The 25,818-nt window shown below is 43.6% G+C and overlaps 1 protein-coding gene across 1 annotated transcript in view; it reads left to right on the forward strand.

The window, feature by feature from the left end:
• The first annotated feature begins 21,580 nt into the window (after positions 1 to 21,580).
• The window catches only part of LOC144271838 (TGF-beta receptor type-2-like), a 29,468-nt gene continuing 25,230 nt past the window's right edge, over positions 21,581 to 25,818 (forward strand). The window contains exons 1-3 of the mRNA XM_077829426.1: positions 21,581 to 21,653; positions 22,290 to 22,307; positions 24,484 to 24,634. Of these exons, the coding sequence (XP_077685552.1) occupies positions 21,581 to 21,653; positions 22,290 to 22,307; positions 24,484 to 24,634 (242 nt within the window). The remainder of the gene's footprint in view (positions 21,654 to 22,289; positions 22,308 to 24,483; positions 24,635 to 25,818) is intronic.

A 25,818-nucleotide genomic window follows, 5' to 3' on the forward strand; every position in this document is an offset into this window, starting at 1 on the left:
TCTGTTCCGCCGTCCAACTATTGGTTCTCCCTCTCTTTCCTAGGCACTTACATAGCCCCCATCACGGTAATAACCAACTCACAATCTTCAATGTATTTATCCTCACAACACCCCTGTGAGGTAGGGAAGAGCTGTTACAAATGGGGATCTGAGGCACAGAGATACTATGTGACATCTCTAAAGTCTCCACTTCACTTTCACCAGATCTCATTTTATCCAAAGCAGTAACATCTGAGTTGTGGGTGAGGGTGGATAAGAGGTTCTAGTTTGGACCCATCTCATTAACTCTCTGCAGCTACTGGTGTGTACTTGCACATAACGAACAGGGGGTGGTTTTAAGAGCTATAATGCACAATACCTGGGACAGAAAGATTACTGAGATTTTGACACAGTGCTTTTGTCACTTCAGCCAGTATTTCACAAACAAGGTAGCTTTACTCTGTATTTTGCATTCACGGTGGAAAATGTGTGTGCTCACTTTAAAGAGATTGTACCACCAAGACGAATGTATACCTTGGCTGTTTATCATATATCTGTAACCCATTTCCTCCCCTTCCTAGTGCTCTTTATATCCTCACGTGTCAGTCAATTGCAGCATGTAAGCTTCAGTCCTGCAACTTTGTATGTGCATGGGATTACTAACACGGACAACATTATTCATGTGAAGAAATGCTTGCAGTACCAGGACCTTAAGACTGTAAATTCTTTGATGAAACTTGAATCATGTGTGTTTTTTTAAGTGCCTACGATACCTCTGGGCTCTATAAAACTAATAATAATAACGTGCAAAGGGCAGCATTCTACATGGATATTGCTTTTAAAAAACCTCTCTTTTGTTTTAATCATTTTAATGAAATAAAAACGCACCTGCATTTGCACATGCAGAGCAAATCTCTATGTCCAAGCCAGTCAGCAATCTGCAAGAAATCAGGACATGAAAATAAAGATTTGCTTATGTCTTTGCTTGCTGAATTATTTTACACTAAGAGAATCTAAAAGCCAGCATCCCAGGTTAGAAGACACTGATTCAATTGTCCTTTCAACGAAGTGATTTTTTCCATGTTTGAAATGTCCCAAATTTAGCCAAACCATTCCATGAGAGATAGCAGGGTCCTTCCTCTGACAACAGGAAGTGATAATACATCCAGCTACTACCAATACGTGGGTGATTAATTCAATTCTTTCCAAATCATAGACCCATGGAATAGACCCATCCACAGAAGCAAGAGCAATGGATCCTGTGGGAGTTTAGTTCCTGTTATGTCTTTAATTTGTCAACAGGCATTTTTCCAGGATTGCTGGAAAATACTCTAAGACATTCTCACCAGATGGGCAGGAAGGTAACTTTCAGGTTGCATTCCCTCCAACACACGTTCAATCCAGTTTTGTATATTTGTTCTATGCTTGCGTGTTTGTAAAACACCATCAGTGGAGGAGGAGTGAGAGATCCCGTTCCATATATCTTCATCAGCACTATCCCCTATGGCACGTAAGGCCTCAGCTTGGAAAGAATTTGCTTAACAAAACTGTTGTTTAGTGATACACTCATTGGAGCATGTTTCAGGGATAACTTGCCGAGCAGGAGCAGGGTTGGTAAAACAAATAACTGTTGCAGAACAGGGACCAGATTATGAGCTGCACCTCTGAGTGACATAGCCTGGGGCATGTGGGGGACACAGCAGTGGCTATGTGCCACCTTTCTATCCCCAGTTCAGGGCTTATCTAGTGGCTGGGGTGACTGCTGCTCACAGTTCCAAATGTAGCAATCCTGAAGTCCAGAACAGCCAGAGTGTGCAGTTCTCTGGCCACACCCCTCCCAATATGCCCCTTCCTATCTATCTCTGCCATGCACCTATACCAGGGGCTGCGAGACAGGGTATGTCATGGGGATTCTTCTCACTGCTGGGATGCACCCTTATGGCTGTGTCCTGGGACTAGCTCTGCTCAGACTGATGCTCCCATCTGTCTCTCACTCGCGTCATATCCCTTTTCTAGGAGACTCAGTGCTTCCTCTTTGTCACTTGGCCCTCCGTCTTCGTGGCCTGGCCCTCTGGCCTGGTCACTATACAGTTTTTCCCTTCCAGGGTAACAAAGTCTCACTGAACCCACTGTCCGGGTGCCATTCCAGGCAGTCTTCCCAAAAAAGACTGTGCCATTTTCCCTATGGTTAGTAGGGGAATCCAAGCCCACCTGCTATTCCAGGTGCCAGCCCAGGAACCCTATGCCCAGCAACCACAGTCTGCTCCAGCTCCCACCTTCTTGCTCTTTCCCTGGGCTCTTTCCTACCTGTCTTCCCTATCTTCTAGATCCCCCCCTGGGTTACTACTGGAGCTTCCTCTGCTCCCTATGGCTACTTCACCCTCTCTTGGGTTCTTCCCAGAGTCTGTATTCCAAGGCAGGATCCCAGAGCTTAAGAACATAACATAAGAACATAAGAATGGCCATACTTGGTCAGACCAATGGTCCATCTAGCCCAGTATCCTGTCTTCTGACAGTGGCTGGTGCCAGATGCTTCAGAGGCAATGAACAGAACAGGGCAATTTTTGAGTGATCCATCCCCTGTCGTCCAGTCCTAGACTCTAGCAATCAAAGGTTTAGGGACACCAAGACCATGAGGTTGCACCCCGACCATCTTGGCTAATAGTCATTGATGGACCAATTCTCCATGAACTTATCTAATTCTTTTTGGAACCCAGATATAGTTTTGGCCTTCACAACATCCCCTGGCAACCAGTTCCACATGCTGACTGTGGATTGTGTGAAGTAGTACTTCCTTTTGTTTGTTTTAAACCTGATACCTATTAATTTCATTGGGTGACCCCGAGTTTGTATGTTATGTCAAAGGGTAAATAACGCTTCCCTATTCATTTTCTCCACACCATTCATAATTTTATAGACCTCAATCATATCCCCCTCTCAGTCATCTCTTTCCCAAGCTGAATAGTCCCTGTTTTTTTAATCTCTCCTCAGATGGAAGCTGTTCCATCTCCCTCATCATTTTTCTTGCCCTTCTCTATACTTTTTCCATTTCTAATATATCTTTTTGAGATGGGGCAACCAGAACTGCACACAATATTCAAGGTGTGCACGTAACATGGAGTTATATAGAGGCATTATGATATCTTCTGTCATCTTATCTATTCCTTTCCTATTGGTTCCTAACATGCTGCTAGCCTTTTTGACCATTACAGCACATTGAGCAAACGTTTTCAGAGAACTAGCCACAATGATGCCAAGATCTCTTTCTTGGTAACAGAAATTTAGACCCCGTCATTTTGTGTGTGTAGTTAGGATTATGTTTTCCAGTGTGCATTACTTTGAATTTCAGCATTGCCGTCGTCCGATTTTGTGAGATCCTCTCGTAACTCTTCGCAGTCTGCTTTGGACTTTACTATCTTGAGTAATTTTGTAGTGTCTGCAAACTTTGCCACCTCACCATTTACCGCTTTTTCCAGATAATTTATGAATACTTGCACAGCATAGGTCCCAGCAGTACAGATACTTGGGTGACGCTGCTATTTACCTCTCTCCACTGTGAAAACTGACCTTTTATTCCTTTATTTCCTATCTTTTAGTGATTACTTATCAACGAGGGGACCTTCCCTCTTATCCCATGACTCCTTATTTTTCTCAAGAGCTTTTGGTGAGGGACCTTGTCAAAGGCTTTCTTAAAGTCCAGGGGTCACCCTTGTCCACCTGGTGGTTGACCCCTTAGAACTTCTCCTTGCCTTTAGCCAACTCTCCTCTTCTCCAGGGAGTGACTGCAGAGTTCCTCCCTGCAGCCCTTCTCCTACACCAACTTCCTCTCTTTATAAACTTATCCCAGCTCAACCCCAGCAGGCTTAATCAGTCATAAGGCTTTAGCAGTCCCTGGCTTTCTGCCAGGTGCAGCCTATAGCTTAATTGGCCTGTTTTACCTGTTTGGGCCTTGTGTGGGGTGGGCACCCCATCAAAGACATCATAGAGCCACCTATGTTACTCTTGTGCCACATTTATGGCACAGGAATGCCCTGAAAGGGAATCCACCTGTGTTCCATCCCCTTTACCCAAACACCACATATATGAGCTGTATAGTTGGCTGGAAACACTAATTGCCATGGTTTGTCTGTGAGGATGTTCTGCTTCCACACTGGAAGTGCAATTTCATCCTCCCCATTCCAGGCTGCTCACCCACGTCAATTCCTTTGTCCATAGCCCATGTATTCAGGCTATGCTTAGGGACCAGGTTTGCACACACACAATACTCCCATTAAATTCAGTGGCTAGTTTTGTGTGCAGAAGACTTGCAGGCACTTTTTGAGGAGTTTTCTCTTAAGAAATAGTCTTCTTTGTGCAGAGATGTTTCTTTCTTTTCGGGATGCATTCAGCTAAAATTCTTTTTGTTATGCATTCTCCCACACGGCGTATGACAATAATCCACACCAACATGGGATTGTCGTTGCTAATTTACATTTTTCACAGATTTGCCCAATTGGTCACAATCAGAAAAGTATTTGAATCAAAGAATATGCGTAAACAAAGCTACAATTTTAAAAGGTGACTTTCATGCCTCAATTTTTGGGTGCCCCAACCTGAGACTCCCTGCAGGGGCCTTATTTTTAGAGTATGGGTGCCTTGCACTTTCTGAAAATGAGACCTCTTTAAGGTGTCTCCAACTCAACAATTGAAAATCACTTAACACTTTTGAAAATTTCAACCAATATACTCAGGAATTTACAAATGTAAGGCCTGTTACTGAGTACGCTCATATCCACTGACTTCAGCAACTAAAGTCCAGGTTAGTGGACTTTATTTTAAGTGTGGTTTATCTAGAGAAAAAACAAGACAGAAAGAAAAAAGAACTATCATTCCACATACCTGGAAGAGGAAACTATTCTCACTTATCACCACCAACTATCAACTGATTTAGTTCATCATTTGTGTTTCTTGCAAAAAATGGAAAATACGGATGACCTGCTCAGTATCACTGTACACTGACAGTTAAGAATATTCCACATTAAAATTTATGATAGTCTGGCAGTATTTAGACATAAGAGTTTTTCACACCAGTTTCCAAAGGGAAACTATGTTTCACTGTTTTTCTTGCATATCATTTATATTATTAATTTATTGGCAAAAATATGTACATTATGTCTGGGTAAATCAGATTTAATTATTTTCCATGACACATTACTATAAAAGGCAATGAACACCTATTGAGAGAAAGAAGATCATAATTTAATCTTGTATATACATATACAAATTGTAATTAATATTTTGTAATAATACTTTGCAGTGTTATACTGCCTTCCATGTGAGGATGTCAAAGTGTTTTACAAATATTAATTAAGCAAGCCTCACAACATCTTGGTAAAGTAGGGAAGTGTTAGTAGCCTCATTTTAAGGCACAGCGTTGATCAGTTGGCCGTATACCTGCGCATTCAAAAGTTTGGGTCTCTTAAGTTCAACCTTTACTTTCAGTTTCTTGGTTTGGGCTTGATTGGTTTGTTTTTTTCAGGAGGTTTGGAGCATAGTTGGTTTTAATAATTACAGTGCCCTTATAAAGGTGTTTTTTTTTAAACCTTTATGTTATGGATATGTATTCTCAACTTTAACTTCAGTTTAACAACATTTTTGTCTGGTACAACAGGATAAAGTATTTGGTATCTTGTAGGCTATAATATTTACAAATAAAGCTGGTAAACATTTTATTGACCAGTTCGTTTAGTTGGTTGAAAAACAGAGGAAATTTTTGCAAAAATTGTAACATTTCTTGTACAAAAATTATGAAAAAATTCCATCAGTTTGCTTTCCAGGTGTGGGCACATGGGCCTGGTGGGAATGTTAAGATGAAGTACTATACCAATGCAAATAAATTATGACTGTTCATAACACCTCAGAAGAAGATCTTTAGGAAGGAAATTTCTATATTTTTCAGCTTGTTGAGACTGTTATTTCCACGTTAGGGTAGAAACGTAGAAGAGTTGTATTAGATATGAAGGAATAGTCAGTGTTAGAACTTTCTGACAAAAGTACATTTATTTACATCACTGTAAATAATCAAAAGGATTGAAAGATGCTGAAGTTAGTGGATCACTCAGTTATAACAACTACTCCATTCCAGCATGTCTTTGCTGGCTCATCAAAGTCCTCCTAACAGATGGTAAATAGAACGTGTGCCAGGAATTTTCAAACACTCCCCAGGAAGTTCATCTAAATCATCAGTAAACCATTTGCACTTGAAACAGAGCAAACTCTGTTGCCCAAATGTGACCCAGATAATGTTTCTGTTATGTTTACCTATTCTGAGGATATCTTTAGGGTTTTTTTTTTTATTGCCCTTTTTGTTCTCCTACTTCCATCTGCTCCTGCAGAGCTAGGAAAATACACACAATGCTCAGTTCCTGGGCAAAAAAATATAGAAATATTTTTCTTAAGATCAAGGTGGTCAAGGCATAGCAGCTGGTGGGCCAAATACAGCTCACTTTGTTCTGCTTTTGGCTTATTGCTACTTTCACCATTAATACGGGCAGGAGGTGGCCTACAAAGAATAGAGCTCCCTGGTCAGTGTCTTATTGAGAATGGGGTTTGAATGAAGGTGAGCTGGCGGAGACAAAATCATCCAATCTAACCTTTTGTTGGTAGCCCAGAAAAAACAAGCAGAAAAAGACAGAGCTGGTGTTAGTTCCCTCCTTTTGCCACTCAGGTTTGCAACCTGTATTTTATCTAAGTATCTTATATGGACCCTATCATTTTTGTATCTGAATGCCTCAGACTCATTAATATATTTATCCTCACAACACCCCTGCAATGTAGGGAAGTGCTAGTACCCCCATATTACAGGGGAAGAACTGAGGCACAGAGAGATTAAGTGACTTGCCTGAGATCACACAGGATGTCTGTAGCAAAGCAGAAAATTGAATCCAGGTTTCTCCAGTGCCATGCTAATGCCCTAACCATTGGACTGTCTTCAGCAGCTTCTAGACATCCTGATAGTAGCTCAAGACAAAAGCACTTCATGGCATTTGTACCAGCCAGTAGATTATAGTTTTTCTTTCTCATGGGGTCCTCACCTCAATGACCCATGATTTAGCCACTTGGAGATGGGATTATTGCCATGTGCTCTTCATGGGGCTGCAGTTTCTTCTTTCTAGTCGTGATATGGTGTATTCTGAGGTGTTGGCTTTAGTCTGTAAAGTCGTAAATGGGTAGGGGTCGTTGGGGAGCTGGTAGAATTTCATGAGTATATTGTCGTTATTCAACCAGCTCTAGGTCCTGGTCACTTCAGGGACCTTCAAGTCACACTGCAAGGCCCTTCTGTATGCTCTCAGGCTTTTCTAGGTGGACCTAAAGGGGAGGGAAATGAGGTTAGAGTGTCTAGGGGGGAGTAATTGAAGAGTTTTAGGTTGGAGGGGCTCTAGGTTGTTCTTAGCTTTTGGATATTGGTATGACATTATTATAAAGAGTCTACACATGACTTTGGGTGAGCACATGTTAATAAACTGAAGTACACACACATAATGAGATGGACCATTGCTTCTAGGATCCATGGGTTGTATCTCCATATTAAAGATGATGATAGACATATTCTGCTCCATTTTCACTAAATTAGGCAATTAGACATGCTCCTCCAGCAACCGGCAAGCAGCCCCTATGGCCCCCTAGTTGGACAAAAGTTTGGATACCATGGTTTACATAGTAACTATTCACATTTGAATTTCATAGTACTGTAATTAACATACAGCTGCTACATTTTTAACAGGTTAGGAACAATTATCACAGGGTAAACCCACAATTGCATTTCTCCTCCATGCCAGTTTACATCACATGGTAATTGCTTTCGGACATACCGAATGTAATTACACAGTAATCTGCAAGTGCCAGTACACGCTATGCAGTTACATGGTATTAAAACAATATTAAGCCGTCATGTCATTAAAGAGCAGTTATCTAATATTTATGTCCTGTGTGACTAGAAGTATTACTGTAATTTCTACCACTGTGCTGACATACAACCCAACTATGGCCAGATTTTCAATGGGATTTACTGGGTGTTGAGCACTTTTGAAAACGTGGTGCCTACTAACCTCAGGGGTGTAACTGTGTATCAGGAATTATAACCACCCATGCCTTGTTTTAGAACAACTTTGCTCATTTGATGTGTTACAGGCAGAGTGCCAACCTCTTGTAATACTCATGTTGAATTGTGAATTCACCCAGGGCCAATTCCCACTTGCTCTCCTGTTGTCATGTCCCATATATTGCAGTAGGACCCTATCAGATGCCCTGATTAAATTGTTCCTTCCCTGAGATGGTGATTTTTATTATTTAGGACTAGTCAAAGTAACTTAGTCTGGCACAGGAATCACGTATAGGGAGCCATGGACAATCATTTTAAAATTACACCACCACAACAGAACAACATTCTGTTACAAGTTATTACATTATTTCTCAACCTAGTAAGGCCCCGATTCAGCAAAGCACTCAAGCATGTACTTAATTTTAATTACTTGACTTAGTTGTTTGCCAAATAGGGATGTAATTAAGTATATGCATAAAGTTAAGCCAGTGCTTAACAGGTTTGCTGAATCTGGACCTTATTGAGTTGAGAAACAATGGTAGTGACTCATAACAGAACAAAATGTTGGAGTGCTTTGATTAACCAGGTCCAGAAAAACAAAATATTTGCAGACGTTTCTGTGAATAATTTCTAGCAACATTTTCCAATGGGCCTATCTTTCTAGTAAAAAGATTTCAATCAGTTCTGTATGAAACTAAAATATAAGTGGCTACAGTAAAATTTGCTTAAACATCAAACTATGGAGATTCCTGTGGGGTTTGCCATACTCCTGTCACTCGATGCTGAAGAAACATCACTCCTGAAACAGCCTGAGGTTGAGTTACATTGATTTAGGTTGCCCTCAAAATGTATGTAAATTCTATACTTCTTGTTGGTTGCATTCATATCCTTTCTGGGTCTGATCCAAAGCCCACTAAATTTAATAGGTGTCTTTCCACTGACTTTAATGGACTTTCTATCAGGTCCTCCTTAACTTCAAAATCTCAGATACATAGGTTGTTGTTTTTCTTTTTTATACGTCTTCCTTTGCCCACTAATGGTTACATTTTAACAAAAAAAATTGCTTTAAGTAAAACACAAATCATAAATCAGTATACCCACATTTTAATGAACATGGGAAAGGCTCCATAAAAAAGGGAAATATTGCTTCATTACAATAAATGTTATTACTTTAATCATCTAAACCAAAAGAATAAATATAGAATATTACCTTATAATTGCTTGTAGTTTAATACAGCCCAATCCCTCCATAACTTTATTCCTAAGGGGTAGTAATTGGAGCCTGAATGAGGAGCAAGAGGGAAAAGCATCCTGTAATTATTCTTTTGAATTTGAAAAAGGATTTCAGTTCAGCCCATTCATGACCCTTTTGCATTTACTTTCCACAAACATTTTATCAGCACAGGTTTGCTAGCACGAACGGTCATAGAAAATTAATTCAAACTTGAATATTCAGCCAAAGCAAATAAATTATATATTTGATTCTAATATTCAAAGTTCAAAATGCACCCTGGGGTGGTAAGCTAGTTACAGCATGTTAAGCACTGGATAAATCCAAAAGAAATATTAATAAAACAAATAATCCAAGCAGGGAAGAGAACCAGTACCATGATTTAGGTCACTAGCCAACAAACCACAAATGCCAATGTCATTTGCCATCATCTGCTTGTGAACTAGTCGCACGATGGGAAAAAAATGTATATACTCCTGTACAATGAATACGTTAAGAACAATCAGTTTGCAATTGCACCATACGTTTTGGGTAGATTGTCACAGCCCTTTCTCAGCTACACAGGGGAGCAAAGGCACAACCCCCCCCCATTCCCCTGCTCAGATTGTGACTCCAGAATACCACCCGATATTCCCTGCAAGCAAGTGGGTGGGGCATGAGATGATCCCTGGCTGTGTCCTGCCCCATATCAAATAGTTGCCTCCTCTCCGCCCCCAGACCAAGCGCAGGGAGCAGGGAAGGAATCGTGACTGCCTGAGGAACGATTCCTTCACTGCTCCTGGGATGACCCAGGTTGTTCTTCCCCTTCCTAGCAAATCACAGTCTAGCCTTCTGTGCACAGCAGAGGCAAAATCTGAGGATTAACTGACTTGCCTTGCATTAGTCACTCAGTTCAAGGTGCAGGCAATGGGCCTGATTTTTAAAGGTAATTAGGTGCCTAAAGATGCATCTGGGCACCTAGTGGGATTTTCAGAAGCGCCTGGACATCTAACTCCCCAATGGGAGATGAATATCTGCATCTTTAGGTGCCTAAATGCCTTTACAGATCTGGCTGTATGGCCCAAACATGCTTCTCTAGTAGCATTGGCTGGTGGGGAGGCTGCTGGAAGTGCTGCAATACACAAGGGAGACTAGAGGTGGTTACCAAGCTAGGCAGCACCTTGTGCACGCTGCTCCTGTTTAACCCCCCCAACCCCCTGAGGTTTTTATGACCCCAAACTCTGTGCAGGAAGAATTTGGCTGGAGTCGTGTATTACGCCTTGTGTGTACCTATTATACACAAAGCTGAGGAGGACTGGTAGGAAGTTGTGTTCAAGGATCCCATAAAGGGGGGAGGGCACAATACAGAAGGGGCAGCACTAAGAGAGGGAACAGCAGCAGCTTTGCGTCTGGATTCTGGGCTGCTGTGTGGATAAAATAGCACCCCAGAGGCTGCTCTAACTTACAATGGCCTCCCCAGAGCTGCCTGTGGGCTGCAAAGCCACCTGGAATCCCCCATAGTGCTCAGTGCTATGGGCACGCACCCTCCCAGCACTACACTCTCTGTAGGGAGGAGGGGCAATATCATGTTGATTACATTGGCCCTACTTTTCTCCTGCTCAGAAGTAATTCTCCCTCAACCCCGTGCAACACCCATATGGCCCTTAGATACCACTGCAACAGGCACCAGAATCAGGCTCTGAATCAGCAAATCAACTACTGGTTGTGTTGGTTTTGTTTGGGTTATTCCCAATGCACGCCTGTTAGCTAAGGGCCTCACGGCAGGAGATCACAGCAGGACAAGAGAAGAGCTGGTGACAATGCTATGAAGGTGGCTCTATCCATTAGAGAGACTACAGCAGTCAGTTACCGTTAGCTCTTCAGTTCCAGCCACCTGTGCAAATTCTGATCTGTAGCCAACACGCTGGGCTCTGTCGAACATAAACTTAACAGCTGTCTGATCAAAAGGCTACAGTGCATCACAGTCCGTTCTTAATGGCTGGCAGGAGTTGGGTCATTTCTCCTCCTAGCCCTCCCAGGGCCACCTCCCTTTCCTCTCCCCCAGCCTGCCACCACGTAGCCCCTCTCCCCTGTCCTACAGTATGCAAGCCCTTCATCCGAGGACTGGTCAGCCACCATCCAGGCCCACTCACTTATCCCTTCCCCTCCATTGACTGCCTGTTCAGCAGCCCCTGCTTCCCGCCTCCTTCTTAGCACTCACTTTGGGGGTTCCCCACACTCATCTGCCTACCTCTTCCACTCCCCATTACACCTCTTCCACCAATGGCCCCTACTTGTTCAGTGTGACCACTTGGGACTTCCTCACGACTCATCCCGCCTGCTCAGGAAGTGCCTATCTGCCATGATTCCGGCTACTAACCAGCCAGAGAGAAAATGCGGGGTGGGGGTGTGAAAGGGTCAATTCCTATACTTTCAAAGTTCAAGCTGACTGTCTAAATGACTCCTCCCGCTAGCTTGCAGCCAAGCGGAGTGAAAACAACAACAGTTTTAGTTTACAACCGTCCTTATTTCATGTGCAGAGTTCACACGATGGAAAACAATTGCCAGAGCGTGCAAAGTACAGTCATTTCTCCTCAAGGGTATGGCAATTGCTTCATTATTACTGGGAAAATGTGAACTCTAACTGCACGTTGTATGTGTGTGTATGTGCTCGTCATTGCACTGCAAAGGGTGGAACGGTGGAATCCAGAAATAAAAAAATGACTCAGAGGCTGTAGGCGCGATGAGTCAGTCAGCACTGTTGTTGTTTTCAAACGAAAAAGGAGGGTGCCCAATATGGAAAATAATCCTCAGTACCACTGTGCTGCAACAAACCTATCATAATGCAGCGGCACGCTGGTGAGACCGCCCCCGGGAAGTCTATATTCAGTACTGGGCACCTTATTACCAGGAAGAGGGAGACAAACTAGTGGGAGTTCTGAAAAAGAACAACATCTGTGAGTAAGAGGGCTGGTGGGATTGGCTTAAATGGAAAGACTGAAAGAACTTAGCATTGTGTATCCTGCAGCCCTTTCTCACGCAAGAATCAAAGGGACTATTTATGTGATCAAGAATTTTCCAGGATCAGCCTTTTAAATATGGATAGCTGGCTATATGACAACTAAGGGAGGAGGGATATAATAATTGCCTGCACATGTTCCAAGGAGAGGGAATAACTACCGAAGAACCTCAGAGAATGGAGGTTGTTCGTAACTCTGAACAAAACTTTATGGTGGTTCTTTCAAAAGTTTACAACTGAACATTGACTCAATAACGCTTTGAAACTTAACTATGCAGAAGAAAAATGCTGCTTTTAACCATCTTAATTTAAATGAAACAAGCACAGAAACAGTTTCCTTCCCTTGTCAAATCTTTTTTTATTTTTAAACTTTCCCCTTTATTTTTTAGTAGTGTACATTTATTTGCTTTTTTCTTTTGGTCTCTGCTGCTGCCTGATTGCATACTTCCAGTTCCAAATGAGGTGTGTGATTGACTGGTCAGTTCGTAATTCTGGTGTTCGTCACTCTGAGGTTCTATTCTATTCCAGGTGATACAAGGGGACATGAGTAGACGCAATGGGATAAAATTCAGAATAGGAAAATTTAGACTTAATAGCAGGAAAAAAATTCCTAAGAATGGAATAATCTACCTAAGGAAGAAGTGGAAACGCCATTGCTCAGGACACTTAACATCAGACTGGGCAAAGCACTAAAAAATAGTAAGATGTAATGCAGGAATGGTTCACTGGGGATCAGCTAGATGACAGGCAGTAACAGCAACTAGATATTATGTTGAGGAGCACATTAAAGAATACCATAGACAGACAGATTAGATAATACATCTTTTCTATCTTTAATTTCTATGCTCCTGTGATTTCAAGAGCTCGAGAACAACTGCATGAGCCAAAGAAATTGAAGTGAAACATAAGATAATCCTTGCATATCATTCTGGGCTTACTCCTGCTTTCTGTTAGCTAGAATGATGCCCTTGACTGCGCTGGTACTGACTGCAGAAATCGCATGCAGAGTTTGATGTTTGTTTTGTGACATTGCACCCATACGTTACCGTATAAAACTTCTTCATACAATGATAAACTGTCATGAGGCAAATGCCGCATGCAAAGCCTAGTAATTACAATGGCGCTTAAACATTAGTGATTAGAAATACAATAGGTTTCAGAGTAACAGCCGTGTTAGTCTGTATTCGCAAAAAGAAAAGGAGTACTTGTGGCACCTTAGAGATTAACCAATTTATTTGAAGTGAAGTGAGCTGTAGCTCACGAAAGCTTATGCTCAAATAAATTGGTTAGTCTCTAAGGTGCCACAAGTACGCCTTTTCTTTTTTTAGAAATACAATAGATTAGACAGCCAGACAGGAGGGAGATGATATTCTACAGATCTCCATTATTCCTATTTTGCATCAGGCTTGAGAACTTTCCTGGTCTAGCCCTTGCACATCAGCATTTACTTTGTAATAGGACTAAGCCTTACTTACAAAACACTCCAATTTAAAGAAGATACTTTTAAGAACAAAAGATAAATGACAGAATAAGTCAGTTACTATCCTACCTTTGAAAAAGGTCCAGCTAGTCCACAAAGGGTATACTTCATGTCTGACTTGGCCTTAGGAAGCACCGTGTCTAATGCAATCAAAATCAACCCTTTTTTATTCACCAGGATACATTATGGACTCACTCCAGCCTTCACAAGTGCACTAGTTTACTGTATAGGGCAACGTGAGGGCAGGATTCAGTTGTATGGACCAAATGAAGTGCAAGCAACACCATAGGTGCTGGAACTAAGGGTGCGGGAGGGGGGGCAACTGCACCCCCTGGCTCTAAGCAGTTTCCATTATGTACAGAGTTCACAGTTTGGTTCAATGGCTCTCAGTACTCTCACGATAAAAATTGTTCCAGCATCACTTAGATTCTAATAGAAGATGTGCTTTGCACATCATGGGGTATCCTGGAAAATTTGCTTCTGAATCTCTCCAACTCAAATAATTTGGTCTGCCTTCCCCTTGATACCCATGTGTATATATGGAGTCTAAAAGTATCTATGTGAGGAACAGACATTTGAAAATAATGGGCTCTTCAGTCTAGCAGACAAAGGAATAACAAGATCCAATGGCTGGAAGTGGAAGCTAGACAAATTCAGACTAGATAAAAGGCACAAATTTTTAACAATGAGAGTAACAGCCATTAAAACAATTTTCCAAGTGCCTGGTGGGTTCCCCATCACTGACAATTTTTAAATCAAGATTGGATGTTTTTCTAAGATTTACTCTAGTTCAAATCGGAATTAATTCAGGGAAACCCTATGGCCTGTATTATGCAGGAAAGTCAGACTAGAGGGTAACAGTGGTCCCTTCTGGCCTTTGCAAAAAGAAAAGGAGTACTTGTGGCACCTTAGAGACTAACCTGGCCTTGTAATTTCTCAGTGTACAAATCTATTGGGGACCAGGAATATAGGAATTGTCACACTGGATCTAGTCCAGTATCTTGTCTCTGACACTGGACATCATGAAAGGAACCCTGCAGTAGGCAGTTATGGAAAAACTTGCTGATGGGGAAAGTTTCTAGCTCTCTCACATGGATCAAAGGGAAGCTAGATCCCATTGGCTTTTCTTTTCTTTTTAATATTGAGAAACAAATAGTGTATAACAGGGAAAGAATGTTGTCATTCTCAGAATAATTTTATGAGTAGGTCTGTTATTATATAGCTGTATCATTAGTCACAGGATGAAATCCAATTCTGAAGTCTAATCCTGGGCTCAGATACACACGTACACCTCATGAAAATGTGCCTCAATCCGTGCTTTTGAGAGGTGCAGGGAATCCTGTGCATTAAGCAGCAGCTCTGTATGATCCCAGTGCCATTAAACGTGTGTGCACGTCTTCCTCATTGGTGTCTGACTGGGCTCCAATCTGATGTGGTTTGACCCCACATGAGAGGCCTTAGCTTTGCATCCCAGTTATTCATTGCCTATTGTCTCAGACAGGCATATTAGGAACAAATATGCCAAGTGGAAATTACTGTATACACATGAGGAAGTTAACAATGTGCACAAGTCTCCTCCACAGCATATTCAGTGAGAAGCTGCCTTGCTGCCATGTCATTTGACACAGCTGTCAGTTAAAGCAAAGACCCAAACATGAAATCTAGCCCTTGGGGACACCATGTGGCTTTGGGACACTCTCTGGGGCATTTTGTCTCTATTCATCAATAAATGGCTCACACTCATCGACACCTTCTAATGGATGTATAAAGCTCCACTTGGTACTTCAGTGCCATATGGAGAGCCCAGTTTTCAAAAGTAGGCACATGTGAAATTAATTGCATAGCACGTGTCATTGTTTCAGCTGGAAGATGCCTTTTGCTTCACTGGCACATATGCTATATACTACAAATTCTTTGCCATCCTTACTGGTTATCATTTGGGGTCAATGATATTGTGACTTTGCAGAAGGCCCAGCACAGACATTACACGATATGTAGCCAAACTGTGATATGGGACCTGTTTGAGATGTGCTGTGGAAGATGATTGCTCCCTTGTGTGCTCCCAGTGACTTCAACCATCACTGTGTTATCCAAGCACCTCCCGCAGTGCATTCAGATTATCCACTGGGAGCCTGATGTTTCAGGGACTGAATTAAGTCTACTGAGGTGCACAAGATCAGTGCAGAGAGCTGCTGGAAAAGCGATTTTAGGTCACCATATAAACAGGGAGAATATGGTGCATCACGTGTAGAAAACAAGTATCTTAAAGGTAGGGCCATCCTTACCCATACGCAAAGTACGCAGCTGCGTAGGGCACTAGGAAATTTGGGGCACCAAATTTCATGGTGCCCTACACAGCTGCGTGGTGCTCCAGCTCTTCCCCAGGGCTCCTGCCCTGCTCTGCCCTGCCCCCACTCCCCCAAGCTCTGCAGTAGGGCTGGGCCTGCACTCACCAGCGGCGGGAAGTGCAGTGACCCAGACCCAGCCATGCCGCCAGTGAGTGCTGTGGGGTGGTTCCCCCCTGCCCCCCAAGCCAGCCCCACCCCTCCCCACAGAGACCTGGAGCCATCCCACCTGCTCTCCCCCCTCAGAGGCCTGGGGCCCCCCACACCCCTGCAGGAGGACTGCATAGGGCCCCAGAATTGCTAGGGACGGCCCTGCTTAAAGGGGACTGTGATGGGTTCCCTCTTCCAGCCAGGCCTTTCCTGGAGTGATGAGACCTGTTGGTGAATTAAGCAGCACACAGGCACACCAAAGTACCATCACCATGAGTGTTGATTGATTGTCTCCTTCATAAACTCCAGTACAAACTACAGCCACATAGTAACAGAGAATTCTTTCCCATGTGTCTGGCTGGTGGGTCTTGCCCACATGCCCAGGGTCTAACGGATTGCCATATTCGGGGTCAGGAAGGAATTTTCCCCTGGGTCAAATTGGCAGAGACCTTGGGGATTTTTTGCCTTCCTCTGCAGCATAAGGTATGGGTCACTTGCAGGTTTAAACTAGTGTAAATGGTGAATTCTCTATAACTTGAAGTCTTTAAATCATGATTTGCAGACTTCCGTACCTCAGCCAGAGGTTAGGAGTCTATTACACGAGTGGATGGGTGAGGTTCTCTAGCCTGCAATGTGCAGGAGGTCAGGCTAGATGATCATGATGCTCCCTTCTGACCTCAAAGTCTGAGGCTGTGAGTAACAGTTATGAGGAGCCCCTTTCCTGCTCCCAGGGTTGGCCTTTTATACTTCCTGCTTTCCTACCTGGGCTCTCCAGCTGGTGAGCTAATTACCTCATTAACTCATCAGACAACCAGCAAGTGCAAATGCTCCCTTCTATCTTAAACACACCCAGTGCCCTGGGTGTTCTAAGTCAGTGGTCTCCAAACTTTTTGGCTAATGCACCCCCAAGGTGAAGACGGGAAGACCTGCTGCAGACTCACCGCCAACGGAAGAAGACGGGAAGATCTGCCGCAGGCGGGCTGCCGGAGGGGAACACCAGCCCTGGACGTGCAGAGCTGCCGCCAAAGAAAAAAAGGGTGGAATGCCGTCCGGCAGCACTTCTGCTGCCGCGCACCCCCGGGATCATCTCCCGCACCCCCTAGGGTTCACGCACTCCAGTTTGGAGACCACTGTTCTAAGTGACCAGGGTGCTGGCTTCCAGAGAGCCCAATTTGAAGCTGTTAACAGCACCCTGTCACAGGGACAAATGTAAGTGCAAAAATGGTAGAACATGGGTCCCTCTGGGCTGAGGTGAGCAATAGCACACAGGCAACAGGGTAGAACATGGGCCTCTCAAAGCTACTGATAGAATGGTCTTCTATACAGATGGAACACGGGCCCCTTAAAGCAACTGAAAAGCAAACTTTAAAGCCCCTTGGCAGTGGTATCAATTCTGCTGCTCCAGTAAGAGAAACCCCAAAACTTTTTCGTGGTTCATGTCTGTGTTCCAATGCTTAGAGTCAGCTCTTATCCTATCTGGAACAGCTCCTGATTCATAGCAACCAACACCAAAAGGCATGAACCTGTTCCCATACACAAGGACGCAAAAAATTACTGTGGAGGAAGAGACAAAGCACAAAGTAACCCACCTATTGGTGACTTCAGACCACCCTTCCAAACTGTTGTTTCACAGTAACTTTGACTAACTATTATTTTATTGGCTCACATCACATCCTTATGGCTTCAATTTATTTTTTGGAAAACCCACCCCGCATTTAATTAGTTTATAGTCCGTTCCAAGTTTTGCTTATCCAGTTTTTTTTTTTTTTTTTGAAGTTTTTATTTTGATGTTTAGCATTTGCCTCAGGAACATCTGGAACCCCTTTATGGAAGCGTATTGTTACTTTTACTGCTTGTGCAGCTTTATTAAATCATCTGAGTATTAATATTGAAAGTGTTCATCTGGGTCTAATTAGGACTACTCTGAGTGATGTGGCAGCTAAATTGTGCCTACGAGCTAATTGTTCAGGGACACAAAGTTCTGAAGGAACTTTTGGTGGGTTTCTTTCTCTTTATTAACAAGTAAAAATAAGTGTAGGTGTTCCTGCCATAATCTCTCTCAGAAAAGATAATGGAATCCATGAAAAACATAGTTTAGGACAATCTCCACAGAATTTTGACTCGTTGCAACATTATTTCTGGATCTTATTTACATAATTATATTAGACTTTTTTTTTAAACGGATATTTGCATTTATTTCTTCATTTTGCAGTACAAATGACACTGCCAAATAGTTAGTTCCTCCACAGGCACTGGTACAATATTGTCTGGTTAAACAAGCTGGGGCCCTGAGCCTGCAAATCAATATGAATGTGCAGGGTCTGACTGCATGTGGTGTTTTGCAGGACAGGGGCATAAACAAACAACAAGCCATTCTTTAGAGAACGTGGTATGCCTGTGCGTGTGTGCACACACACACACGCACACACACACACACTTCAGCAACTATTAAAATTGCACATAGTCCATTCACTACTCCATTCCAGTATTTACAGTCACAAAACATTGTTTCCAAGCAAACACATAGGGAGCAATGTCCGTTTCAGAGCAACTGCACCTGTATTTCCCCTCTGCGGTCCACAAAGGGCAACTACTTCAGGCTTCCACATGTCACCTCTGTTGGGCAGAGAACCTCATCTCACTTCCTCCTGACCTCCTGGATTTGAAGGCCACACAGCTCCCTGCCTTACTCTGTTTAATCCCCAGCAAGCCAGACTGCCTAAAAGGCCAGTGTTTGTGCCTGGCTTTCTTTCCAAGGGCTGTGACCAGTGGATCACCCGATACTATAAGTTATGACATAGCTTCTTCTAAGCAAGCACATTTATTCTTAAGTAAAAGCATGACAGAGAAAACATGCTAAAACAAAAGGCATGCTAAGAAGTGTGCCAGGTCACCTCTCACTCCAGCCTCAGGCTCTGCTAGGTTTTAGTCCTTCAAAACACAAGTGGATTTTTCCCATGGTTACAAGTTCATGTGGCTTAGATCCAGATCCAAAACCATTTCTTTATACAGCTTTGGCCTTTGATCTTGGCCTTCTGTGACAGGCAGTCAGAGAATAACCCTCACCTCAGGGAATAGCTTCAAAAGGCTGGAGTTTTGCATAATCAGAATTGCGATAATTTGCATTAATTTCTCTCTTAACACTTATTGTCCCAATTTAGTCTTTTGAACTCCCAGGTCTCACATTTGTCACATCTCCCCACTAGAAATGTTACATACAATCCTGGCCCACAATAATACAAGGAGGTCTTTCAGGGATATTGTGGGGAATTGCCATATCTGTCACAAGCAGAATGTAAACAGGCTAATACATGGACTGAAGTGGGGACTAATGAAATGAACACTGGACTGGAAGCCAGGAGCTCCTGGTTCTGTCACTGGCTATCTTTTATGCCTCAGTTTCACCATCTGTAACAAGAATAATAATGCTTATCTATCTTGTATGGGTGCAGTAACAGTTTTTGAAGATAGAAAGCACCACACAACTGCTGAGTATTATTACTGATCCACGTTCACAACTCCTATTGACTGTAACAGGGGTTATTCACAGAAATGGCAGTAAATCAAGCATGATCTATTAGTGTCTTTCTTAGTAAAAAGATCCAAAAATTCTAAAGGGAGGCCCCCAGATCTTCACACATGGAAACTTTCATTTTCTTTTCATTTTACCCCCATACCTTGTGTGCTTCCTCTTCTTTGCAGACAACGGAGGAGCAATCCTCTTCCAGTCTGAGTTTCCCCGGGTGAATATTTGACACAGGCTGGCTCAAGCACTGTCTTGTTCACTGGGCTTCGGGGAGAATATCTGTAAAGAAAAGCACAGAGCCTTCCCACTTGATCTAGCTTTTCAGCATAGCCTGTCACCAACGTTCTAGCTTCGTCTCCTGAGGAAGGCAGTCATCACCCAAATTCTATCTGCATCACACTCTTCACCTAGATCCACCAGGGAGTGTTTGCAATGAGCCCTCCTGCAGCAAAGTTGGGAGCTGGATTTCAATTTCTCCACAGTTGTAGTGACATAGGGCCAGACTCAGTTACACTAACATCACTCCTGTAAACGTGTAAAGGGACCTTAAAGGAGGCATCAAGTATATGTTCATTTATGTAAAATGAGAATCAGACCCAGAGAGAGAGATGAGCTGGTGAGATCCAGACTTGGATCGACTCTTTAAAGCTAAGAGGTGTTTGGAGCCAGGGTTTCAGTTCTGGCCAGTTTTAGGAGGTCCAGTATCAGTGTTCAAAACAGTGTGCTTGGGAGGTTATCCTCAAATCCTGGTCTCACTGAGGTCATCAACAAAATTACCATTGACTTCAATAGGGCCAGGAGCTGGCCCAAAATGCAGAACTCTTCGTATCAGTTTGTACCGAAGTTTTATAGTAACCTTGCCCATCTTCTTGGTTTGATCCCCCCACCCCTCCCAAATTCCCATCTAACAGCCACAATGCTGCTTCTTGGAGACATCCTTGCTGTGTGGCATTTTGACTCTTTCATAGGTCAATTAAAAAAAAATTCCTCTTCCCAGCCTACGGAATCAACAGATTTGTCTACTCCAGCCAGGCTTCCTTCTTGGTTGTGAACACTGGTCTCAGATCTGAAGCCACGGAAGCTTGTAAATGGTTTATTTCTGTGTTTAAGGGTCCCAAGTGTTCTTTTATTGATGCACGTCAGAGGGGCAGCAGTGCTGATGGAAGGATCACACTAGGCACACGAGATGGTGTTAGAGCAGCCTGCACGCCTTAGATTTGGGAAGCAAGGAAGCTAAAATCCCTTAATGCCATGAGGCATCTTTCCACTCCCTCTCTAATTCACAGATTGTCTTTGGGGTTTTCTCCCCCAGGTGCAGGTTACCTGTGTTTAGACAACAGGATGCCTGTGAGTTCACTAGCGGATAACTGGTCCACACTAGTGGATAACTGGTCCACACTAAGGGGGGATCGATCTAAGATACGCAACTTCAGCTACGAGAATAGCGTAGCTGAAGTCAACATATCTTAGATCGACTTAGAATCACCTACTTTGCACCCTCGCGGTGCGGGATCGACAGCCGCCACTCTGTCGACTCTGCTTCCGCCTCTTGCCATGGTGGAGTTCCGGAGTCGACAGCAGAGCAATCAGGGATTGATTTATCGCGTCTACACTGGATGTGATAAATCAATCCCCAATAGATTGATCGCTATCTGCCGATCCAGCGGGTAGTGTAGACGTGGAACATCCAAGGCTAAGTACTTTCCCCAGATGTGTGTCAATAGGAAACTCTGACACACATCCCAGGGCAGAATTTGACTTTTTCATAGAATAAACTTTAGATAATTAATGATGGAAAACTTTGAACTCCATACGACCCAGATGAAGAAGACACAAAGATACTGGAGAAGGATGACTATTCTCAGCTGAGGCACTCAGTTACCACAGTGATGGGTGTGATATCAATTCCTAGAGAGAATGTTATTACACTGGATTTTTGGCACTGCTATCCAAAATATAAAGTGACAATAACTAAGATACTTGGGGCCACATTTTCAGGAGCTCGGAGTTAGGCACTGAAGAGAAGAGGTCGGATGCCCAAAGTGCTCAGCAGCTGGAAGATCCAATTGATAGGGACTGCACTGAGGATGCCTTATTGAGAACAGTGGCGGCTGTAGGGTGATCAGCATAGTTGAGTACCTGGTCACTTCCTGCAGGTGCCTAAATATGAGCCCTTTGGAGAAATCTGGATACAAAGCACATTCTGCCTGGGGTACTTTAATACAGACAACCCAAGCAACCGAAAATTAGGACTCCGTATATATTAACTGGCCTTTTATTTTGCTATGGTCTGCTACTAGATTTTTTGCCATACGTGATAAGATTAAAAGGAACAAATCCTTTCTCTGACACAGCAAAATAAGGCACAATATCCTCGTGAGTACAACTGCAGCATCCCCCGCTAACATACCGTAGGGCTGGTGGCATTGGTGCTTCTTTTAAAGAGTTCCTGAAGTTTTTGCTACAAAGTTCTTAATTCACTGACACTTGGCATTCAAAGACCTGATCCTGAAAATCCGTACTCCTGTGAGGAGTTAGGCAACTTAGGCAAGAGGTACCTTTGAGATCAGTGGGACGGCTCATGTGAGTAGGACCTAGCTAGGTGAGTGGGAGTTTGCAGGATTGGGGCTTTATTTTGAAACTTAAGTTTCAGACTAGCCCTTTGTAACAATAAACACATGAACACAGGGCCAAAGTTTTCAAATCTGGGTGCCTAAAGTTAGGCTCCTAAATTAGAGTGTCCTGATTTTCAAAGGCTAAGATTTTCAGAGTCACATAGGGGATTTGGAAACCCATTACCCATGAAAATTAATGGGATGTTAATATTAAGGCTATAAAGCCAATCACTGTCACAGCAGAACCAGGCAGAGTGGGGTTTTACTGGGAATTGGGTGTCCAAATCTCTTTGGTAGTTTTGAAAATCTCATTGTGAAGTGGAGAGAGCTGACAGCTCTCATCAAAATCAGTGAGGATTTTAGATACTCAGAGCCTTTGCAAATCAGGCTGCTTTAATTCGATGCCTACATTTGGGCCATTTTTTTAAAACACTTCCTTGATGGCTCTTTTGGTTGCTTTTTTAAAATCAAAAACAAACGGCTTTCCAACAGGAAGTTTAAATTTAGCTGAGATTTATTCCTTAACCTAAAATAGTTCCTTCAGCTCTGGTACAAAAATAAATAGGATTTTGTACCCATGCCATATACACAGCAGCTACTGCACGCCTGCTGAAATTATTTCTTCATCATGGTGTGTTTAGAATAAGGACTCTCTACACAACAGTAACCTGTGCTGCGGAAAGTGCCACGCAACAAACCAAAGGCTTTAAATGAGAGGGGGGCTCTCCCCTTGAAAAGTTTGGGTCCAGAGTGAAATCCAGAAACCCCTCCCCCAAAGTTCAGCATTGTTCAGAAGAGAGGTTTTGGGCTGGCCCATTAGAAGGGTCAGAGACACGAGCTAATTTCAGATTCAGACCAACATTTCCAATCTCCTCATCCTGTCCCTAAGTTCAGGGGCATTTGGAAGAAAGGCTGTGATTCACTCTTATCTCTCAACACCCATTAAAGGGAAAACAACCCTGATCTTTAGCTCCACTATAGCGCTTCTCATCTGTAGACCTCAAAGCATTTTATAAAGGAATTTTCTTTGTCTCCATTTTACAGATGGAGTAACAGAGGTGAAGTGATCACAGTCAAGGTCACACAGGAGCAGGGGTGAACGTAGCATCCCAATTAAATCAGTGCATTATACTAAATCCAGTGTAACTGCTGTGTAAAAACAATAAAAGTACAAAGAGAGGATGACACAATGACAGTGCTGGGGGTGGGTGTGTGGTCTGGTGGTAGGCCCAGCCTCAGTGCAGGGCCTGCTCTGCTTTGCAGGGCCAGTCCCAGTTACGCAAGGCAGTGAGAGACACCCCACACAAGAGGTGATGGGGGACGTGGCTCCACTCAGCATCTGTTCCCACTGCTCAGAAACTCCCTGCCATGAGCCCAGTGCCCTGCTCCGTGTCCCTGTTGCCTGGAGACTGGGACACACCGAGTCCCATGGCACTCCCTCTGGCAGATTTTGCCCTTTGGGCCTCTGTAGAGACTTTGACATCATTATGCAGCAATGTGGCCAGGAGTAGCGCCACCATGGCCTGGGCTATGGAGCCAGGTGCAGCTTCTTGTGCAAAGGAGGAAATTAAGCTGCCTGTTCCCACGCTGGGTGTTTTTGCACCCTTGGATTTCTGATTTCTGTGGGTGTATTGGAATCCATGAACCTCCAATAAAGTATGTCCCTCCCCCACTGCCTAGTGGGTCAGTGGCAGAGCCAGGAATAGAACCCATGTGTCCTAATTCTCAGTCCAGTGCAGTATCCACTGGACTACCCTATCTTCGGTAGCTCAGAATTTTCAGCTTTGAAATAAGCACTCTCCAGCAGGACCTGCTTCCTTGGTGCTCATGTAACTGCAACTGCTGTCTGAACTCTGGCCTAATACACTTGACCTAAGAGTTCAGCAAAGGAAAATGATAAACAAGAGCACTTACAAACAGCAGAGTCAGCTTGGGCTTGTGTGCAGGGTTCCCTCTCCCCTCCTGTGGTTATGTGAATCACACATTTTTTTTCCCATAGGCAAACTAAGTGCCAGCTAAGACTCGAGACAAGAATGACAAAGAAAATGGATAACTCAAAGGCTTTGTTTCTGTTTCCAGCATGTTCTGCCGGGGCACGAAGAAATCTGAAGACCAACTTGTGTAAATGGTGTGACTCCACCTCCCCAGTGTGTGGGGAAAAGGTGTGCTACAGCAACTGTCATTTGAACTCCTATTGTGAGAGTCCATATGAAATCTGTGTGGCCATATGGTAAGCAACAACCCTATTACCAAGGTGCTTTCGGTATGTGACACGAAGCGGGGATTTTCCCTTGTTATGTTGTATGGCTGTCTTACTCTTGAGCCTATATGAATTTTACTGTTTTGCATGAATACTGTGTGCCTCAGTTTCCCTGTGTATTGCACCAATGTGGTGGGATAAGGATGTGTGACTGAGACCCTCGAGGGCAGGCGATGCTGCTCCAGCTGCGTTGACCTTTGTACTCTGAGACCCAGGAGAGGGATGCAACCAGGTGATGACCAGGTGACACTTTGCCTGGGAAGCAAGACAAAGACGAGGAGGAGGAGCATCAGGTGCGTCAGAGGTCGGGAACATCAGGCATGTCAGAGGTCAGGTTGCTGGAACCTGGGTAGCCTGCTTGCGGGAACTGGAAGAGGGGGAGTCCGGCCCAGGGTCCCCCAAGATGAACTTGAATGAAAGTCACTGATTTCTGTGCTAACAAACACTGTTCTACGCTGTGTTGTTGTCGACTAATAAACCTTCCAGTTTACACTGGTTGAGAGTCACTGCTAACTGCAGAGTTGGGGTGCAGGGCCCTCTGGCTTCCCCAGGAACCCTGCATGGCGAGACTCACTGCGGGAAGCGCACGGTGTGGAAAGGGACGCTGCACGCTCCAAGGTCAGACCTAGGAAGGTGGAAGCTTCTTGCCCGGGTGACCGTATGCTCAGAAAGAGGAGGCGGCATGCTCCCGCAGAGTCCTGGCTGGCTTCCCACGGAGCAGTTCCAGAGCATTGGCCCAATGAGTCCCTGACAGTACGGCAAAAAGTACCTGAATTATTTACAGAGCAAAAGAAGGACCAGTGTGAAATGATTGCTTTTTAGCATGCTACACATATTATATACACACACAGGACACATTCTCCATTAATAATCTTCCCCACCTATCTCCCTGCTCTGATTCATTCCACTGTATTCACAATTGCAATTTGCACGGATACAATTTGAGACTTTCAAATGCACTATATATGAAATTTCTCTACATTCAAGTTTACTATTGGCCAAATCCTGCAACCCTACTCCAGCAGGGCTGCCATGAATTTAACCTTGCAAGCAAGTTCCATGGGGCCAGATCCTCAAATCCTTCCTCACAGCCTGATATGTCAAACTCTTACTTTTGTGGGCAGTCTTCGTTCACATTAGAAGACACTGAATAA

The sequence above is a fragment of the Eretmochelys imbricata genome, chromosome 11 (genome assembly GCF_965152235.1).
Source record: "Eretmochelys imbricata isolate rEreImb1 chromosome 11, rEreImb1.hap1, whole genome shotgun sequence".
NCBI lineage: Eukaryota > Metazoa > Chordata > Testudines > Cheloniidae > Eretmochelys > Eretmochelys imbricata.